This window comes from Phyllobates terribilis, unplaced genomic scaffold (assembly GCF_046119375.1).
Source record: "Phyllobates terribilis strain yellow unplaced genomic scaffold, ASM4611937v1 Scaffold_1286__1_contigs__length_334713, whole genome shotgun sequence".
Lineage (NCBI taxonomy): Eukaryota > Metazoa > Chordata > Amphibia > Anura > Dendrobatidae > Phyllobates > Phyllobates terribilis.
This window is the reverse complement of record NW_027364046.1, coordinates 246877-265937: the sequence shown is the minus strand read 5'-3', so window position 1 is coordinate 265937 and position 19061 is coordinate 246877. Positions and strand designations below refer to the sequence as shown.

The following is a 19061-nucleotide window of genomic DNA, read 5'->3' as shown; positions in this document are numbered from 1 at the left end:
TCATATAGTAGATTTATTCAATTACTCTTGGACAGAGCTATTGCATGGTTAGATCTATAATCTTTGCTCTGATACATTATATATTGGATTCCATACCACACACTTTGCCCTGTGTCTGTGAGATCTATTCTATATTTTTGTATTTTAACTATTGTATGTACATTGGTGTGAGCGCCGGTCTCTAGTGTCACTCTCTTACCTAACCGTGTATTCATTAAAGGTTTTTTCCTATTTCTGCATACATTTTCTATATTCGGTTCTTGATTGGTTCTTTGTAATTTCTTCCAAACTGTCCTGTCCACATGTCTGGTGAATGTGTGAATTTCTAACTAGCACACATGTTGGTGTAGTATTTACAGAGATTTTAGTGCCGTATCTTACTACAATCTAGGAATGCCTCCTAATCTTAAGCACCACATTAAAGCCCTTTTAAACCATAAGATATGAGTGGACTTGCAGCAAGATTGCTGGGTATCTTTGAGCAGCCAGTTGCTTATTCCTTTACCAAAGATCAACCTATGCTAAAACTATATTATATATTTTTTGCCTTGTAGATTTTGAGACCTTTGATGTCCCAGAAGAACATAAACTGAGTCACCTCTCCCTGGCTGGTGTCGGTCTTATAGCTAATGTGAATGATGCTAAAAGGTTTGCGTCTCTACTAAGCCTAGAGCCGGCCCTCATGGACATCCCTGCACTTAGTTGGGTGTCAGGTAGGTGATTATAATTGAAATGGCAGATAAGATGGTGAAAGCCAGCCTTACTCTGCAGAGATCACTACACATCATGGTACTGTCATCAATACGGGTGACTGCAGTTCTGACACCTTCATACCAAGCACTGTAAAAGCCTAAAACCATTTGGTGAAAACAGTGACTGCCAGCAGTTAGATATGACGCCAGAATTATGGTGCAAATACTTTAATAACACCAGTCTGGATGAATCAGAGCCCCGTTGTTTTGCCATGCAGGGTTTACAGCTCGCTCCCTTTCCCCTGCACTGTCACTGCTGCAGCCTATAACTAGCAGCAGGGGAAGGAGTACAGCTGATGGGGTTAAAATTGTCACCAGGTGATTGCCCCTAGATTGTGCTGCACTCAGATGGGGTAGCAGAGACCCTGATTCCTGTGGTCATAAAAATGACAGCAAGCGACATCACTTTTCTCTGTCTAGCAGTTCTCTGAATGCTGAGCTCTGTGTAACCCCACCATTAATTGTACCCATGGTCAAAGCTGCTAATCAGTGATGAGGATGAGCTCTGTAGGACTACATGGCAGCAGGTTTACTAGTCCTCTAGTGGTGGTCTCCTACTGATAATTATTGATATTTATCAACGCTACACTAAGCAGTCCGATAAGTGTCACACCGCTGGAATCGGTCGCTCAGATTAGGTCCCAAAATCCTGATGGCAGATTCCATTTAAGTAGTAATCTCGGCCATGTTGGTAACAGGCTACAATCCTCATCCATGTCTAGACTGGTGGGCTGGGTTTTGAGTGACTTGACCATTAGCTTCCTTGTTCTCCTCACTCTCCCCATATAACTGTTATCCAGTGTCACTAGCCTCATTCCCTACAGCAGGGGTCCGCATTCTGGGGCTCAGACCCCCCGTGTGCCTTACAGCTGGGTGCATTTACATCAGGTCTAGCGAACAGCCATAAAGAGCAGGTCTCCAGATGGTGACTTGTGAAGAACCCTGCAAAGAACAGCAGATCTGGATGTGTAGATGGGTGGGAAGCTTGAGAGAAAATGATACTGCCGGTTAGAGGGCGCTTGAAGCTAGAGGTGATGGGAGAATACCTGATGGGGTCACATCCAGGGGTACTCATTAAGTATACCTCCTATAACGGTGGGGGCACCGGATCTTTAACTGCCGTTATATGCTTAATGTGGGTCATTGGACACCACTGAATTGCTATATAGCAGGTCAAATAGGTTTTCTACACTAGTCAAAATAACTTTGTATTCCAGATGCTGCTGACAGTCTTCCATCTTTCCTTGCCATGCTGGAAGAGATCGCTGTGGAGATGCCCCTGACTGACTGAACAGTTTAAACAGTGAAACGTCACTTATTTATTTGTCCTCCATTTTGTTAGTGCGCTTGTTCTTAAATAATAAAAAAAAATGTTTTAATGAATGTATTGCTTGTTACATATATTGAAGGATGGCATTACAGTTGGGAATTTCTACTCTACTTCTGCTAAAGTGTAAATTCACCATGTGTTGGAGGAATGTAGCTTTTCCGGAGCCGTGTATACAGTGCTGGCCAAAAGTATTGGCACCCCTGCAATTCTGTCAGATAATACTCAGTTTCTTCCTGAAAATGATTGCAATCACAAATTCTTTGGTATTATTCTCTTCATTTAATTTGTCTTCAATAAAAAAAACACAAAAAGAATTGTCCTAAAGCCAAATTGGATATAATTCCACACCAAACCTAAAAAAAGGGGGTGGACAAAAGTATTGGCACCCTTTGAAAAATCATGTGATGCTTCTCTAATTCGTGTAATTAACAGCACCTGTAACTTACCTGTGGCACCTAACAGGTGTTGGCAATAACTATATCACACTTGCAGCCAGTTAACATGGATTAAAGTTGACTCAACCTCTGTCCTGTGTCCTTGTGTGTACCACATTGAGCATGGAGAAAAGAAAGAAGACCAAAGAACTGTCTGAGGACTTGAGAAACCAAATTGTGAGGAAGCATGAGCAATCTCAAGGCTACAAGTCCATCTCCAAAGACCTGAATGTTCCTGTGTCTTCCGTGCGCAGTGTCATCAAGAAGTTTAAAGCCCATGGCACTGTGGCTAACCTCCCTAGATGTGGACGGAAAAGAAAAATTGACGAGAGATTTCAACGCAAGATTGTGCGGATGATGGATAAAGAACCTCGACTAACATCCAAACAAGTTCAAGCTGCCCTGCAGTCCAAGGATACAACAGTGTCAACCCGTACTATCCATCGACGTCTGAATGAAAAGGACTGTATGGTAGGATACTCAGGAAGACCCCACTTCTTACCTCGAGACATAAAAAAGCCAGGCTGGAGTTTGCCAAAACTTACCTGAGAAAGCCTAAAACGTTTTGGAAGAATGTTCTCTGGTCAGATGAGACAAAAGTAGAGCTTTTGGGAAAAAGCATCAACATAGAGTGTACAGGAAAAAAAAGAGGCATTCAAAGAAAAGAACACGGTCCCTGCAGTCAAACATGGCGGAGGTTCCCTGATGTTTTGGGGTTGCTTTGCTGCCTCTGGCACTGGACTGCTTGACCGTGTGCATGGCGTTATGAAGTCTGAAGACTACCAACAAATTTTGCAGCATAATGTAGGGCCCAGTGTGAGAAAGCTGGGTCTCCCTCAGAGGTCATGGGTCTTCCAGCAGGACAATGACCCAAAACACACTTCCAAAAGCACTATAAAATGGTTTGAGAGAAAGCACTGGAGACTTCTAAGGTGGCCAGCAATGAGTCCAGACCTAAATCCCATAGAACACCTGTGGAGAGATCTCAAAATGGCAGTTTGGAGAAGGCACCCTTCAAATATCAGGGACCTGGAGCAGTTTGCCAAAGAAGAATGGTCTACAATTCCAGCAGAGCATTGTAAGAAACTCATTGATGGTTACCGGAAGCGGTTGTTCACCGTTATTTTGGCTAAAGGTTGTGCAACCAAGTATTAGGCTGAGGGTGCCAATACTTTTGTCCGGCCCATTGTTGGAGTTTTGTGTGAAATGATCAATGATTTGATTTTTGCTTCATTCTCTTTTGTGTTTTTTCCTTGCAAGCAAATTAAATGAAGATAATAAGACCAAAGAATTTGTGATTGCAATCATTTTCAGGAAGAAACTGAGTATTATCTGACAGAATTGCAGGGGTGCCAATACTTTTGGCCAGCACTGTATATCTCTAATTTAGAACGATGACTGCACTTCACTACAAGCTAATTGTGCTTGAGCATTGTTAAAGGTGATCTCTGAGAAATGTAGATGAATACACATTTAACACCTTCCTCTCTTGCAGTATATTTTAATCACAGGTAAAGTTCCCTGCCTTTAACCCCTTTCTGACATGGTAATACATTCCTGTGCCCTTGGCTTTATTGACCAGGGAGGTATTACGACATGGCGATCGCACACAGGTTGTGCGGGTGTGATAGCCGCCAGGTGTCAGCTGATTCTGACAGCTGGCACTCTGTGCCAGGAGCAGTGCCTGCACCGCTCTCCGCACTTTAACCCCCTAAATGCTGTGAAGACCTTGAGTCTTCCATGGGCATAACACTATTCAGACAACGCAGGGTGAGGGTAAAACAGTGTGGCAATACTTTATTGAACCACCAAACATATAGAACAGTCCCAGCAAACACCCAAGATGCCACAACATTGCACAGTCTCACCCGGCCGCTGGCCCGCCCAGAATAGATCAGCTGCAACTTCGGGACTTCCAGGGCCAGCTACCTCACTAGTGGCTCCCCACTTTTGGCGGGCTGCCACAGAGAGGAGGTAGCAGCAAGCTTAGGAAGCTGACAGTCCACCGAGGTACAGGGCAGGAGACCCGATGGTCCCACCTGGGCTTCTCCAAGAGCTTCAATGGGGTCAGATGACCGGCTGGTCCCAATCTGGCTTCTCCGAACGTCTCCATGGGTTCCAGGTGACCAGAGGGTCCCACCTGGCAACTCCAAACAACATATCCATGGGACTAGATGACTTCATCGTCCCAACCTGGTTCCCCCAAATGTATCCATGGGTTCTCTGATGGTCAATGGAGCAGATCTATATCCTTCCAGTCATGGTCGTATACCCTTAGGCCGGAATCATGTAGAATGCAAATCTTGATTGAGCCATGCTATCCATCTGCTGTCCTGAAGAATGTCTATCTGATTCTCCATGATTCCCTTTTCAGCAGGATAGAAAACCCCTTTTTATATTTATATATGTGGCTAAGGTCATCAGTCACGTGGGGAGGGTGGGTACAGTGCTCAGGTCTCATTGTTTGAGCTAAATCCCCTCCTCTTGTAAATAAACTAGCTGACTTTAGTACAATTGATAATCAGCATATTAACAAACATTGTTTCCAAACCAAGAGTAGTCAATATTGTCAACACAAAGATAATAGTGTATTTCTCTTGGCTTAACAAATTTAGAAGTCTGGCTAATTAAGATTAGAAGCTGTGTGGTCACAAAAGCGATAAAAAGTCATGTGCCCAATAATGGTACCAATAAAAATGTCAACTTGTCCAGCAAAAAAACAAGTCCTTACATGACTGTCAGCCAAAATATGGAAAAAAGTTATAGCTCTCAAAATATGGCGATGCAAAAACTAGTCTCTGCAGGAAAAAAAAAAGCCTCCCAAAGATCGCAGTATAGCTGGGCTCACATTTATCCTGCTCTGAACGCTTATGCCGGGGTATCCGTGTAAATCTCTGAAATACGTGCTTCAGATGGAACCCTCGGCGGAAGATTCCCTGTAAGGAGGCAAATGGAGACGCCCTCTGGCCTGTGATCCCACGGTGTCCGTCTTTTCATTAGGCACGCATAAAAGTGCCTTCGGCCACAGTTTTGTGAACCTCCTTTATTTAAAAAAAAAGAATAAAAAAAAAAAAATGCTCGCTACTTCAGTTTGCATCGGGTGCTTGGGTATGCACTGAGTATCATGTTTAAAATCCTGAGTGTGCAGTAGATAAAGCAAACCTCTGCTAAATGAAGGTATTCAGAAATAGGAATAGTTTGTAAATGTTTTATTACATTTCTTGGAGAACCCTTTTAAGCATTTCACACACAATCTTGCAGACTAATCCTGCAAACAGGCTGCCAAGCAAGGAGCAAAACGCTCAATGGGGTGAAAGGATCTGAGCAGCACAAAAGTCATTTTCAGCAGTGCGTCATCCTGTGTAATCAGTAAGTATCCCAACACAAATGATGCCGTCCACTATAATACGCCCTTCCGAATAGATCTACCCGAAAGAAAGAAAGGGGAGCAGAGAGATGCGTCTAAGGATTAATCCAAATAAAATCTGATTCTTTATTGAAACATTAGCAATATAAAATTGATATAAAGGAGAAGTGACAGAGTGCCACACCACCACAGGTATACAGGTTCCCACAAGCAGCAAACAATAATTATAGGACAGCGATCCAATGGTAGAACAGCCCCAAATTCATGCACTCCTCACTCAGTAATCAGGGCATAAACCGCTCCAACAAATAGAGAAAATACAGAGGTATAAAAGGCAGGCCAATCAGTATCAGACGGTATGAACTATGCTTCAAGTTAGAAAAAGGTAATTTTTATATATAGACCATCAGATATACGATTAGACCTATCACCTAAATGTAAACATATATAACCTGATGAAACAGCTATAGTATCAAGAGGGACAAAAGGAATGATTTCATAAATCCAGTAAAGATGACAAGTAATTCTCAGGGGAAACAAAATACATACATAGTGTGTAATCATATACAACCTGGTGGCGGGATGTAGGTACCCCCTGAGGAAGCCGACGCAAAACGCACGTTGGGGTAACGTACATCCCACCACCAGGTTGCACAATAATTCTGCTATGTTTAACTGTTCAAGCAAAGTGGATGTGATTTCATGAGACGTGCGCCCGCTATTAGAATTCAACAAATAGTATTTTATGTTATTTATAAGTTAGTATTTATCTATATTCCTGTCTCTTCACCTGTTTTTGCAAGTGTTCTTCCTTTCCCATTTCTTTCTTTGCTTTTCCCATACCTTTTCTTCCCCTCCTACCTTTTTAAATGTTTTATATATAAGGTATCTTATATGTATATCGTAACTCCTTTCTCTTGCTTATCTTGTCCATACCAATCTTTTCCATTTTCCCTCTATCCCTTTAATTTTTTCTTTTTCCTTAATTTTCTTTAATAAACTATATTTTTCCTTCCCCCTTCTCACCCTTAACCCTTTATTTTGCCTATATCTTTCATCCCTTTAAATTTTGCTTTTATTTTGTTCTTGTTTGCTTCTATATAACTGTGTATTTATAATATTTATCCCCTCCTTTTTCTTTACCCCATTTATGTAAAAAATCCTTAATAAAAACTACTTTACCAAAAAAGGCGCTCACTGTGCACCCAAGGACGCTGCTGCGGTTTTGGTGCTTTTTTTTCTCTAGATGCTTCTATGTGGAGCCTAAAAAAAAAGGCAGATACTATATTAAGTGCAGAATCAGTTTTTCTATACTATTAAAAGCACATTAAAAAAAGCGGCTTCACACCTGCACCAAAAATGCATCAAATAAGGGGGAGAAGATTGTTATTGCGTAGTTTGGTGCGGACATCTGCTGAAAACAAAAAACACAGTATTTCTGCAACGTGTGAACTCGCCCTTACAGAAACAAAAAAAGTCATATGTCATGTAGTGAAGCTACATAAAGATGAGAAAGTTCTGGCGGCTCCGACTGTGAATGAAGGAACAAAAAATAATTCACAGGTCCCAACTAGAGAGGAGCAGGACGCACAGATGACGTTGCGCTGCCCCGGGTTTTCAAAAGCCGCCGGAGACACCGGAAGATAAGAGACTCGCGGCCTCCTGTCCAGCCGCCCAGTACCACTCATCTGGACGCTGGACCAGAGACCCGTGAATTGATCCGCTCATCTCTAGTCCCAACCATCCCGGACACAGCAGCCAGTCCCAGATTTGGGTCTTCGCCCTGCAGTCTCAAGTGTCTGCTGAGTCCCTCACTGCCAGAGCCCCTCTGACAACTCTTCCTGCCGGGGGATAAAGATAATGGTAAATGGCTGTGGATTGGGGTGTGGCCAGGGGCCAAAAATTGCCGTGCCGTGCCACATGATGTGTCCCTCTTTCGGTTATTCAAAAGTTGGGAGGTATGGTAACGTCATCTCTTAACCATCTAACATAATGTAAGTGTTGTATCTAATCTACGGTGGTGTACCGACTATTATAACAATGTAGCAAACCCTATTCCTAGTGTCAGAAAACCTGGATAACGTGTTACTTATTCAGTGTAACAGGCTCTAAGTGAAGATGGTCTTTAATGTGCCTTTTTGGCTTGCACCACCCATGGTATCACCACTGTGTGTGTAATGTATACTTCGCAGATACAGAGGATTATAATGTAAAAGTCAGTTTATTTGAGATAAACTTGAGTCAAACTGGCGTTCAGCAGATTAATCTGAATAATCTGTAATTGTTTTTGCTATGTATACCCCTTTCACATCATGGAATAAATGGCGCTATAATAAATAAGAATAATTAATGTGCTGTAATATATTTCTGGGATAGTTTCACAGAAACCAGCCTGAGGGGTCTGGTGGCTTTTGGGCAGCTGATCTGCTCTCAGGATGTCCCCAGGGCAGGCTGTGGAGTCTACGGAAGCTGCAGCAACAAGCGGCTGACCAGAGGTTCCTTTTGAAATAACATGAAGGGTATGATTAATGGAAATCAATGAGTCTACAGTCATATTCTGTTCCTCTAAGATCTAGATATTAACATGTAGTTTAATGATAGGTGGCATTGTGGAGAAATCCAGGTCTTTGTACCGCTGCCTGCAGGTAGTAACGGTTTAAGGGGCTGGAGCCATTGCCAGTTGATGAGAGAATCCTAGGAAATTCTGTAGTCACCGTGCCTTCATGGCACTGCACCAGAGCACAGCTTGGCATACTAAGTGGTGACGAGCCGCCTGAGGCCTGTGCCTAGTTTCCTTTGGTGGCCCCTGTAATATCAGCACTTAGTATCTGATTCATCAGGACTTAAGCCTGGTTTAGAAGTTATTCCAAAATGTTGCAACACTTGGAATTTCCTTGCTAATTCTGGCCAGATATGCCAAAGTGAGCAGAGGAAGGGCGGGACGGGGCATGTGGAAGCCCACGCGACAGATTCTTTAAAAATTCACTTTTGTGGCATAACCTTACACCAGAAATGTCCTCCAGCCCCGCACACCAGTAAGATGTTCCATCATTATGTGGCATGCATCTCTTAACGAATTAGGTGCATTTACTCCTGCTCACCCATCATTAAGACTTGTGAACACAACGCCAGGCTTAATGAATGGGGCCCTTAATGTACTGGGGGTGGGGGGTTAATGGGAAGAATACTGTTAGAGTAGAATGGAGCAGCACTGGAACAAGAAAAATGTGCATTATTATCTTGTAAAATGTTTCCTTTTATTGGACATCATAGGATCGATGGCTGGTATAATGGGGCATTATGACTTAGGGCAATGTGGCTGCAATGAAACAATATGGCTGTGGGCACTATAAGCATTATTTTGAGGCACTATTAGGTCTATTCTTCAAACAGTTTCTAGAGTAAAAATACTTGAACTGTCATAAGATTTTTGTGCACTTTTGATGTTATTGCGCCAGTCCAGCCCAGCCCAGCTTCGCCAACTTATTGATATGTATGGGAAATAACGACCGTGACATACAGTTGCACCAAATTCATTCACCCCTGAGCCTGTTTTCACCTTGCTGACCAGTGTCACTTTATGTTTTAATAATTCTGGAACTCTTCAACCAATCCCAGTTATTCTGAGATTGTTTCTCCGTGACACATTGTAATTTATGTTAGTCATAAATTTAGGTCCAAAGTTTTTTTTGCATTTGTTAGTGAAAATATCGGAATTTTCTCGAAAATGTAGAAAATTTTGCAATTTTCACACTTTCAATTTTTATATCCTTAAAGCAGTTAGTCATGCTGTACAAAATAATTTCTAAATAACATTTCCCATGTATCTACTTTACATCTGCATCATGTTTTATTTTTTTTTTTTTAAGAAGTTAGAAGGGTTAAAAGTTTATCAGCAATTTCTAATTTTTCCAACAAAATTTACAAAACTTTTTTTTAGGGACCACATCAGGTTTGATGTGACCTTAAAGGGCCTCTAACACAGAAAATGCTCAAAAGCGACATCTTTTTAAAAAATGCATCACTCAAAGCGCTCAAAACCACATTCAAAAAGTTTATTAACCCTTCAGATGTTTCAGAGGAATTAAAGAAACGTGGAAGTAAAAAACGAACATTTTAATTTTTCCCACAAAAAAATGTTCATTTATCCCCAAATTTTACATTTTTACAAGGGTAATAGGAGAAAATAAACCGTTCATTTTTTCTGTAATTTCTCATGAGTACGCCGACAACCCATATGTGGTGGACAACTACTGTTTGGGTGCATGGCAGTGCTCGGAAAAGAAGGCGCTCCATTTGACTTTTGTAGTGCAAAATTGGCTGGAATAGATAATTCACACCATGTCGCGAGTGCAGAGCCCCTGATGTGTCTAAACAGTCGAAACCCCCCCACAAGTGACCCTATTTTGGAAACTACACCCCTCAAAGAATTTATCTAGAGGTGTGGTGAGCAGCTTGAACCCACAGGTATTTCCAGGTACTTCACAGAATTTTATAACGATCCGTGTAAATGAAAAATTACATTTTTCCAACAAACATGTTCCTTTTGCCCCAAATTTTTCATTTTCACAAGATTAACAAGAGAAAATGGACCATACAATTTGTTGTGCAATTTTTCCTGAGTACCCCATGTGTGGTGGAAAAATACTGTTTGCGTGCATGGCAGAGCTTGGAAGGGAAGGAGCGCCAATTGAATTTTGTCTGGAACAGATTGTGGATGCCATGTCACATTTAAAAGCCACTGACATGCCAAAACAGCAGAAACCCCATTTTGGAAACTATACCTCTTGAGGAATTCATCTAGTGGTCTCGTGTGCATTTTTAACCCTCGAGCCTCAGAATTGTATAACTTTGGGCTGAGTCAATGGAAAATTACCATTTTTTCCTCTAAAATGTTACTTTGGCCTCAAGTTTTCAATTTTCAAAAGGCATAATAGGAGAAAATGGACCATCAGGGTTTCCATCTAAATCTCCAAATGATGATTCAGATGAAACCACGAGTGATCCATTCACTATAATGAGGCAGCAGAGATATTCTGGACTCCATCTGGTCTCTGTTCAGTGTTGTTCTTCCTTTCAGAAGTGCACAAAACTGTTGTCAACCGCACTTTTATGCACGCCTAAAAAGACGGACACCGCCGGATCATAGGCCAGACAGAGTCCACAGTGCCACCATCTGCCTCATTATAGGGAATCTTCCCCCCAGGGGTTCTGTCTGAATCGTGTATTTCAGAGATTTACACGTAAACCCCATTGTAAGCGCTCAGTGCAGAATAAATGTGCGCCGAGCATTTCTGCGATTTTTGGGAGGCTAAATGAACAAATCAACAGCAGGTGAAGAATTTGTTTTATTTATTTTTTACGCCGTTCCTCGTGTGGTATAAGTAATTCGACAACTTTACTCTCTGGGTCGGTGCAATTGCAGCGATTACAGCAATCGCTTCATGTTTGGCAGCTGTCACACACTAAAAGATGCTTTTTTTTTTTGAGAACTATAATTTTTCTACATTTCTGCCAACAGTCATGTGAGGGCTTATTTTTTGCGGGATGAGTTGGCGTTTTCATTGGTACCATTTTCGGACACATGACATTTTTTGATTGCTTTCTTTTCCAATTTTTGGGAGGTAGAATGAACAAAAACAGAAATTGTTAACTATTGTGACAGAATAGATGAGGTTGTTCCAGACGCGGCAATATGTTAACTTTTTTGTTTATTTTTGTTTTTACATAAAAATATGTATTTATGGGTATAATTTTTTTTATTCCTTTTTCATTATTTTGTGATTTTTAAATAAAATATTTTTAATATTTTTTTATTCTTTTTTTTTTCTTAGTTCCTCTATGGGACTTTAACTTTTAGCAGTCTGATCACTGGTATAATGCATTGCAATGCACTACCATTGCAATGCTTTATACCTGTTTGAGAAAAACATGCGTATGTGTCTTTTTATATAATGTATGTAAACATCTGGTTTCAACTGTATGTCCGTAGGAGAGGAAAGTGAAGCCAGTGCTGACTGTCACGCCAAAGATGGCTGCCCTCCTATTATATAAATCTCACTTTAACTCCACCACCAGCCTATCACATTCCTAGTTCCACATCCAACCTCCATATCAAACCCAGTAATAAATCCTTGTCATGACCTCAATAAACCCAGCCTTTTTGAGGCCTAGTTCTGTACGGCCATTAATAATGCACTGGTGTAAATAATATGTGTGAGGTAAATTGTGTGGAAAACCGGATTGTAATCAAGCTATGATTTCTTCAATTGGACTGCAATGTCCTGGACCATACGACTTGTACCAGTCATGTGACTTATGCTGCCCCAGGACTACAGCCATATTGGCCAAAGCTGTGATATCACAGAGGCACATACCAGCATGTGGAAGCATGGCGACATAGCGATGACATCACAATGGCAGGTGCCGGAATGTGCAATCTATGACAGCGATGACATCACAATAGATGCCAGCTTGTGGAATCTTCATGACATAGTGATGACATCACAATGGCAGGTGGCTACATAAACAGGAGCGCAGCTCAGGTGCTTTGCACTCGCTCACTGCAGGTGAGAGGAGACACACGGGAGCTCACAAACCACAAGGAAGGCAAGAAGAATCGACTGGAGAATAGGGACAGGAGAAGCCAAGAAGAACAGAATAACCCGCTTCTTAGGCTTCACTGAGCCATGACAAGACTGACAGGATGGAAGCGGAGGAGGAGACCCAGGACCCAGTCACATCCACCTGACTGATGAGAAAGGTGAGAAATTATGTAGATTATGTAGCAGCATTACAACTATTCTCGTTACCCATAGCAACCAGTCAGAGCTCAGCTTTTATTAAAGGGGTATTCCCATCTCCAAAATCCTCTCCCAATATGGAGTAGGTGTAATAATATTAGCAAATACATCCGATTAGAAATGTAGAATAGTTTTTCTGATTCGCTATGTCACTTCCCTCATGTGCAGGCATTGCAGGACTTTAGCTATCCATGGTTACGACCAATGATCTAGCAATAGTTAATTAGCTAGTTGCTAGTGGTCGTAACCATGGATACCTAAGGTCCTGCAATGCCTGCACACGAGGAAAGAGACATAGTGAATCAGAAAAACTATTCTACATTTCTAATTGGAGGCATTTGCTAATATTATTATTATTACTACACCTACTACATATTGGGATAGGATCTTGGAGATGGGAATACCCTTTTAATCTCTGATTGCTATGGGTAACTAGGAGATTTTTTTGTTGCTCAGCTTTGATAAGGGGTGACAGTTTTTACTAGACTAAGTGGATATCATTGGTGCAACCAGTGCAGCTGCACAGGGGGCTAATAGGTTAGGGGGCCACTCACCTTCATTTTGTTAATTCTGTGTATTGCTGTAGCAGTGCTGTCCACGTATATATTGATGCCGTGAGGCAGGGGAGTACGTAGAAATCATGATGCCCCATAGCAGAAGTTATAGTTGGGGCCTCCCCCTTCAAAGAAAAAAAAATGATATATGTCGGGGTCACAGAAGAGCATATCTCAATTTTCTAGCCTTTACATAGTAATTTTCCTCCTGCTGAAGTCCTCGATTCCTCTCTCATTGCCACCATAAAGTATGATGCCAACAGAAGTGCCCCCCCAAATACAGTATGATACCCCCATGGTGAATTCCTCCACCTTAGCCTCCACATGTACAGTAGGGTCATCAAACTGTGCCCCCCCCCCCTCAACTCCCAAGGCAAAGTAATGTGACCACAACACAGTGTGATCCCCCAACTGTGCCGCCCACACAGCCCTCTATGCAGTGTAATGGGCCTACATACAGTATAATGACCCCACACTGTATAATAGTCCGCACTAGCCCTCCAAACAGTATAATGGACCCCACATAGGTCAAAGAGTAATACTCAGCTCACCCTTGAAGGATTCCCAGCGTGTTCCATATAACGAAGCACAGGATCCAGTCTCTGGCAGATGTAGAAGCAAGGTGAACGAATTGAAGTGAAGATCCAAATCCAGTATAAAAAAAAGTCTTTATTAGAACGATTGAAACAATGACATTGTTGTGACACACCATTTAGGTGTAGTTGATTGAAAATATTGTTTCCCCGTCATTTTCTGTGGCCAAATATTTTCTTATTGATAAAGCTATATGATGAATTATTTTGTGTGAGTTAAACTTATGTTTTTATTGACAACAATTTGGAGAACACAAAAGATTTTGATTGTTTTTTAACTCATTGTTTAGGAGGAGGTATGGCAACTAAAATACGATCATTAAAGAGGTAAATGCTTCTTGTGGCGCTTATATTATGGGTTCAATAATTTAACATTTTTATATAGAGAATTGTTTATATGCTACTTCTGCGTCTTAAATTTTTATACCTTTAAAAACTGACAGGTCATCGGATCCGGGCCCGTTTGCCCACCTGACAATAGGTCATCGGATCGGGGCGCATATGCCCACTGGTCAACAGGTCATCGGATCCAGTCCCGTTTTCCCATCTGAAAACAGGTCATCGGATCGGGGCCGATCTGTCCACCGGACAACAGGTCGTCGGATCCGGGCCCGTCTGCCCACTGGACAACAGGTCATCAGATCGGGACCCATCTGCCCACTGGACAACAGGTCATCGGATCGGGACCCATCTGCCCACCGGACAATAGGTCATCGAATCCGGGCCCGTTAGCCCACCTGACAATAGGTCATCGGATCGAGGCTCATACGCCCACTGGACAACAGGTCATCGGATCCAGTCCCGTTTTCCCACCTGAAAACTGGTCATGGATCGGGGCCCATCTGTCCACCGGACAACAGGTCATCGGAACCGGGCCCGTCTGCACACCGGACAACAGGTCATCGGATCGGGGCCCGTCTCCCCACCGGACAATAGGCCATCGGTTCCAGTCCCGTTTAACCACTGGAAAACAGGTCATCGGATCGGAGCCCATCTGTCCACGTGACAACAGGTCATCGGATCCGGGCCCGTTTGCCCACCTGACAATAGGTCATCGGATCGGGGCGCATATGCCCACTGGACAACTGGTCATCGGATCCAGTCCCGTTTTCCCACCGGACAACAGGTCATCGGATCCGAGCCCGTCTGCCCACCGGACAACAGGTCATCGGATCGGGACCCATCAGCCCACCGGACAACAGGTCATCGGATCCGAGCCCGTCTGCCCACCAGACAACAGGTCATCGGATCGGGACCCATCTGCCCACCGGACAACAGGTCATCGGAACCGGGCCCGTCTGCCCACCGGACAACAGCTCATAGGATCGGGACCCATCTGCCCACTGGACAACAGGTCATTCGAACCGGGCCCGTCTGCCCACCGGACAACAGGTCATCGGATCCAGTCCCATTTTCCCACCGGAAAACAGGTCATCGGATCAGGGCCCGTCTGCCCACCGGACAACAGGTCATCGGATCCAGTCCCGTTTTCCCATCTGAAAACAGGTCATCGGATCGGGGCCCATCTGTCCACAGGACAACAGGTCATCGGATCTGGGCCCGTCTGCCCACTGGACAACAGGTCATGGGATCGGGACCCATCTGCCCACTGGACAACAGGTCATCGGATCGGGGCCCATCTGTCCACCGGACAACAGGTTGTCGGATTGAAGCCCATCTGCCCAACGGACAATAGGTCATCGGATCCAGTCCCGTTTTCCAACCGGACAACAAGTCATCGGATCGGGGCCCATCTGTTCACCGGACTACAGGTTATCGGATCCGGGCCCGTCTGCCCACCGGACAACAGGTCATTGGATCAGGGCCCATCTGCTCACCGGACAACAGGTCATCAGATCGGGGCCCGTCTGCCCACCGGACAATAGGTCATCGGATCCAGTCCCGTTTCCCATCTGAAAACAGGTCATCGGATCCGGGCCCATCAGCCCACTGGACAACAGGTCATCGGATCGGGACAAATCTGCCCACTGGACAACAGGCCATGGGATCGGGACCCATCTGCCCACTGGACAACAGGTCATCGGATCCAGTCCCGTTTTCCCCCTGGACAACAGGTCATCGGATTGGGGCCCATCTGTCCACAAGACAACAGGTCATCGGATCCGGGCCCGTTCGCCCACCTGACAATAGGTCATCGGATCGGGGCGCATATGCCCACTGGACAACAGTTCATCGGATCCAGTCCCGTTTCCCACCGGAAAACAGCTCATCGGATCGGGGCACAACTGTCCACCGGACAACAGGTTATCGGATCAGGGCCCGTCTGCCAACCGAACAACAGAACATCGGATCAGGGCCCATCTGCTCACTGGAAAACAGGTCATCGGATCGGTGCCCGTCAGCCCACCGAACAATAGGTCATCGGATCCAGTCCCGTTTTCTCATCTGAAAACAGGTCATCGGATCAGGGCCCATCTGTCCACCGGACAAGAGGTCATCGGATCCGGGCCCGTCTGCCCACTGGACAACAGGTCATCGGATCGGGGCCCATCTGCCCACCGGACAACAGGTTATCGGATCCAGTCCCGTTTTCCCACCGGAAAATAGGTCATCAGATCGGGGCCCATCTGTCCACCGGACAACAGGTCATCGGATCCGGGCCCGTCTGCCCACCGGACAACAGGTCATCGGATCGGGGCCCATCTGCCCACCGGACAACAGGTCATTGGACCGGGGCCCGTCTGCCCACCGGACAATAGGCCATCGGATCCAGTCCCGTTTTCCCATAGGAAAACTGGTCATCGGATCGGGGCTCATCTGTCCACGGGACAACAGGTCATCAGATCCAGTCCCGTTTTCCCACCGGAAAACAGGTCATCGGATCGTGGCCCATCTGTCCACCGGACAACAGGTTGTCGGATTGAAGCCCATCTGCCCACCGGACAATAGGTCATCGGATCCAGTCTCGTTTTCCCACCTGAAAACAGGTCATCGGATCGGGGCCCATCTGTCCACCGGACAACAGGTCATCGGATCCGGTCCCGTCTGCCCACTGGACAACAGGTCATCGGATCCGGTCCCGTCTGCCCACTGGACAACAGTTCATCGGATCGGGGCCCATCTGTCCACCGGACAACAGGTCATCGGATCCGGGCCCGTTTGCCCACCTGACAATAGGTCATCGGATCGGGGTGCATATGCCCACTGGACAACAGGTCATCGGATCCAGTCCCGTTTTCCCACCTGAATACAGGTCATCGGATCGGGGCCCATCTATCCAGCGAACAACAGGTCATCAGAACCGGGCCCGTCTGCCCACCGGACAACAGGTCATCGGATCGGGGCCCTTCTGCCCACCGGACAACAGGTCATCGGATCGGGGCCCTTCTGCCCACCGGACAATAGGCCATCGGATCCCGTCCCGTTTACCCACCGGAAACCAGGTCATCGGATCGGGGCCCATCTGTCCACCGGACAACAAGTTATCGGATCAGGGCCCGTCTGCCCACCGGACAACAGAACATCGGATCAGGGCCCATCTGCTCAAATGAAAACAGGTCATCGGATCGGGGCCCGTCTGCCCACCGGACAATAGGTCATCGGATCGGGGCGCATATGCCCCCTGGACAACTGGTCATCGGATCCAGTCCCGTTTTCCCACCTGAAAACAGGTCATCGGATCGGGGCCCATCTCTCCACCGGACAACAGGTCATCGGATCCAGTCCCGTTTTCCCCCTGGACAACAGGTCATCGGATCGGGACCCATCTGCCCACCGGACAACAGGTCATCGGATCGGGGCCCGTCTGCCCACCGGACAACAGGTTGTCGGATTGAAGCCCATCTGCCCACCGGACAAGAGGTCATCGGATCCAGTCCCGTTTTCCAACCGGACAACAGGTCATCGGATCGGGGCCCATCTGTCCACCAGACAACAGGTTATCGGATCGGGGCTCGTCTGCCCACTGGACAACAGGTCATCGGATCAGGGCCCATCTGCTCACCGGACAACAGGTCATCGAATCGGGGCCCGTCTGCCCACCGGACAATAGGTCATCGGATCCAGTCTCGTTTTCCCACCTGAAAACAGGTCATCGGATCGGGGCCCATCTCTCCACCGGACAACAGGTCATCAGATCCGGTCCCGTCTGCCCACTGGACAACAGTTCATCGGATCGGGACCCATCTGTCCACCGGACAACAGGTCATCGGATCCGGGCCCGTTTGCCCACCTGACAATAGGTCATCGGATCGGGGTGCATATGCCCACTGGACAACAGGTCATCAGATCCAGTCCCGTTTTCCCACCTGAATACAGGTCATCGGATCGGGGCCCATCTGTCCAGTGGACAACAGGTCATCAGAACCGGGCCCGTCTGCCCACCGGACAACAGGTCATCGGATCGGGGCCCATCTGCCCACCGGACAACAGGTCATCGGATCGGGGCCCATCTGTCCATGGGACAACAGGTCATCGGATCCGGGCCCGTTTGCCCACCTGACAATAGGTCATCGGATCGGGGCGCATATGCCCACTGGACAACAGTTCATCGGATCCAGTCCCGTTTTCCCACCGGAAAACAGCTCATCGGATCGGGGCACAACTGTCCACCGGACAACAAGTTATCGGATCAGGGCCCGTCTGCTCACCGGAAAACAGCTCATCGGATCGGGGCCCATCTGCCCACCGGACAATAGGTCATCGGATCCAGTCCCGTTTTCTCACCTGAAAACAGGTCATCGGATCGGGGCCCATCTTCCCACCGGACAACAGGTCATCGGATCCAGTCCCGTTTTCCCACCGGAAAACAGGTCATCAGATCGGGGCCCATCTGCCCACCGGACAACAGGTCATCGGATCGGGGCCCCTCTGCCCGCGAGACAATAGGCCATCGGATCTAGTCCCGTTTTCCCATCGGAAAACAGGTCATCGGATTATGGCGCATCTGTCCACGGGACAACAGGTCATCGGATCCGGGCCCGTTTGCCCACCTGACAATAGGTCATCGGATCGGGGCGCATATGCCCACTGGACAACAGTTCATCGGATCCAGTCCCGTTTTCCCACGGGAAAACAGCTCATCGGATCGGGGCACATCTGTCCACCGGACAACAGGTTATCGGATCAGGGCCCGTCTGTCCACCGGACAACAGCTCATCGGATCAGGGCCCATCTGCTCACCGGAAAACAGGTCATCGGATCGGGGCCCGTCTGCCCACCGGACAATAGGTCATCGGATAAAGTCCCGTTTTCTCATCTGAAAACAG

At 46.1% G+C, this 19061-nt stretch overlaps 1 protein-coding gene across 1 annotated transcript in view; it reads left to right on the top strand.

Moving 5' to 3' along the window:
* The first annotated feature begins 443 nt into the window (after window positions 1-443).
* The window catches only part of LOC141244071 (securin-like), a 126667-nt gene continuing 108049 nt past the window's right edge, over window positions 444-19061 (top strand). The window contains exons 1-2 of the mRNA XM_073668970.1: window positions 444-471; window positions 555-713. Coding sequence (XP_073525071.1) covers window positions 444-471; window positions 555-713 — 187 coding nt within the window. The remainder of the gene's footprint in view (window positions 472-554; window positions 714-19061) is intronic.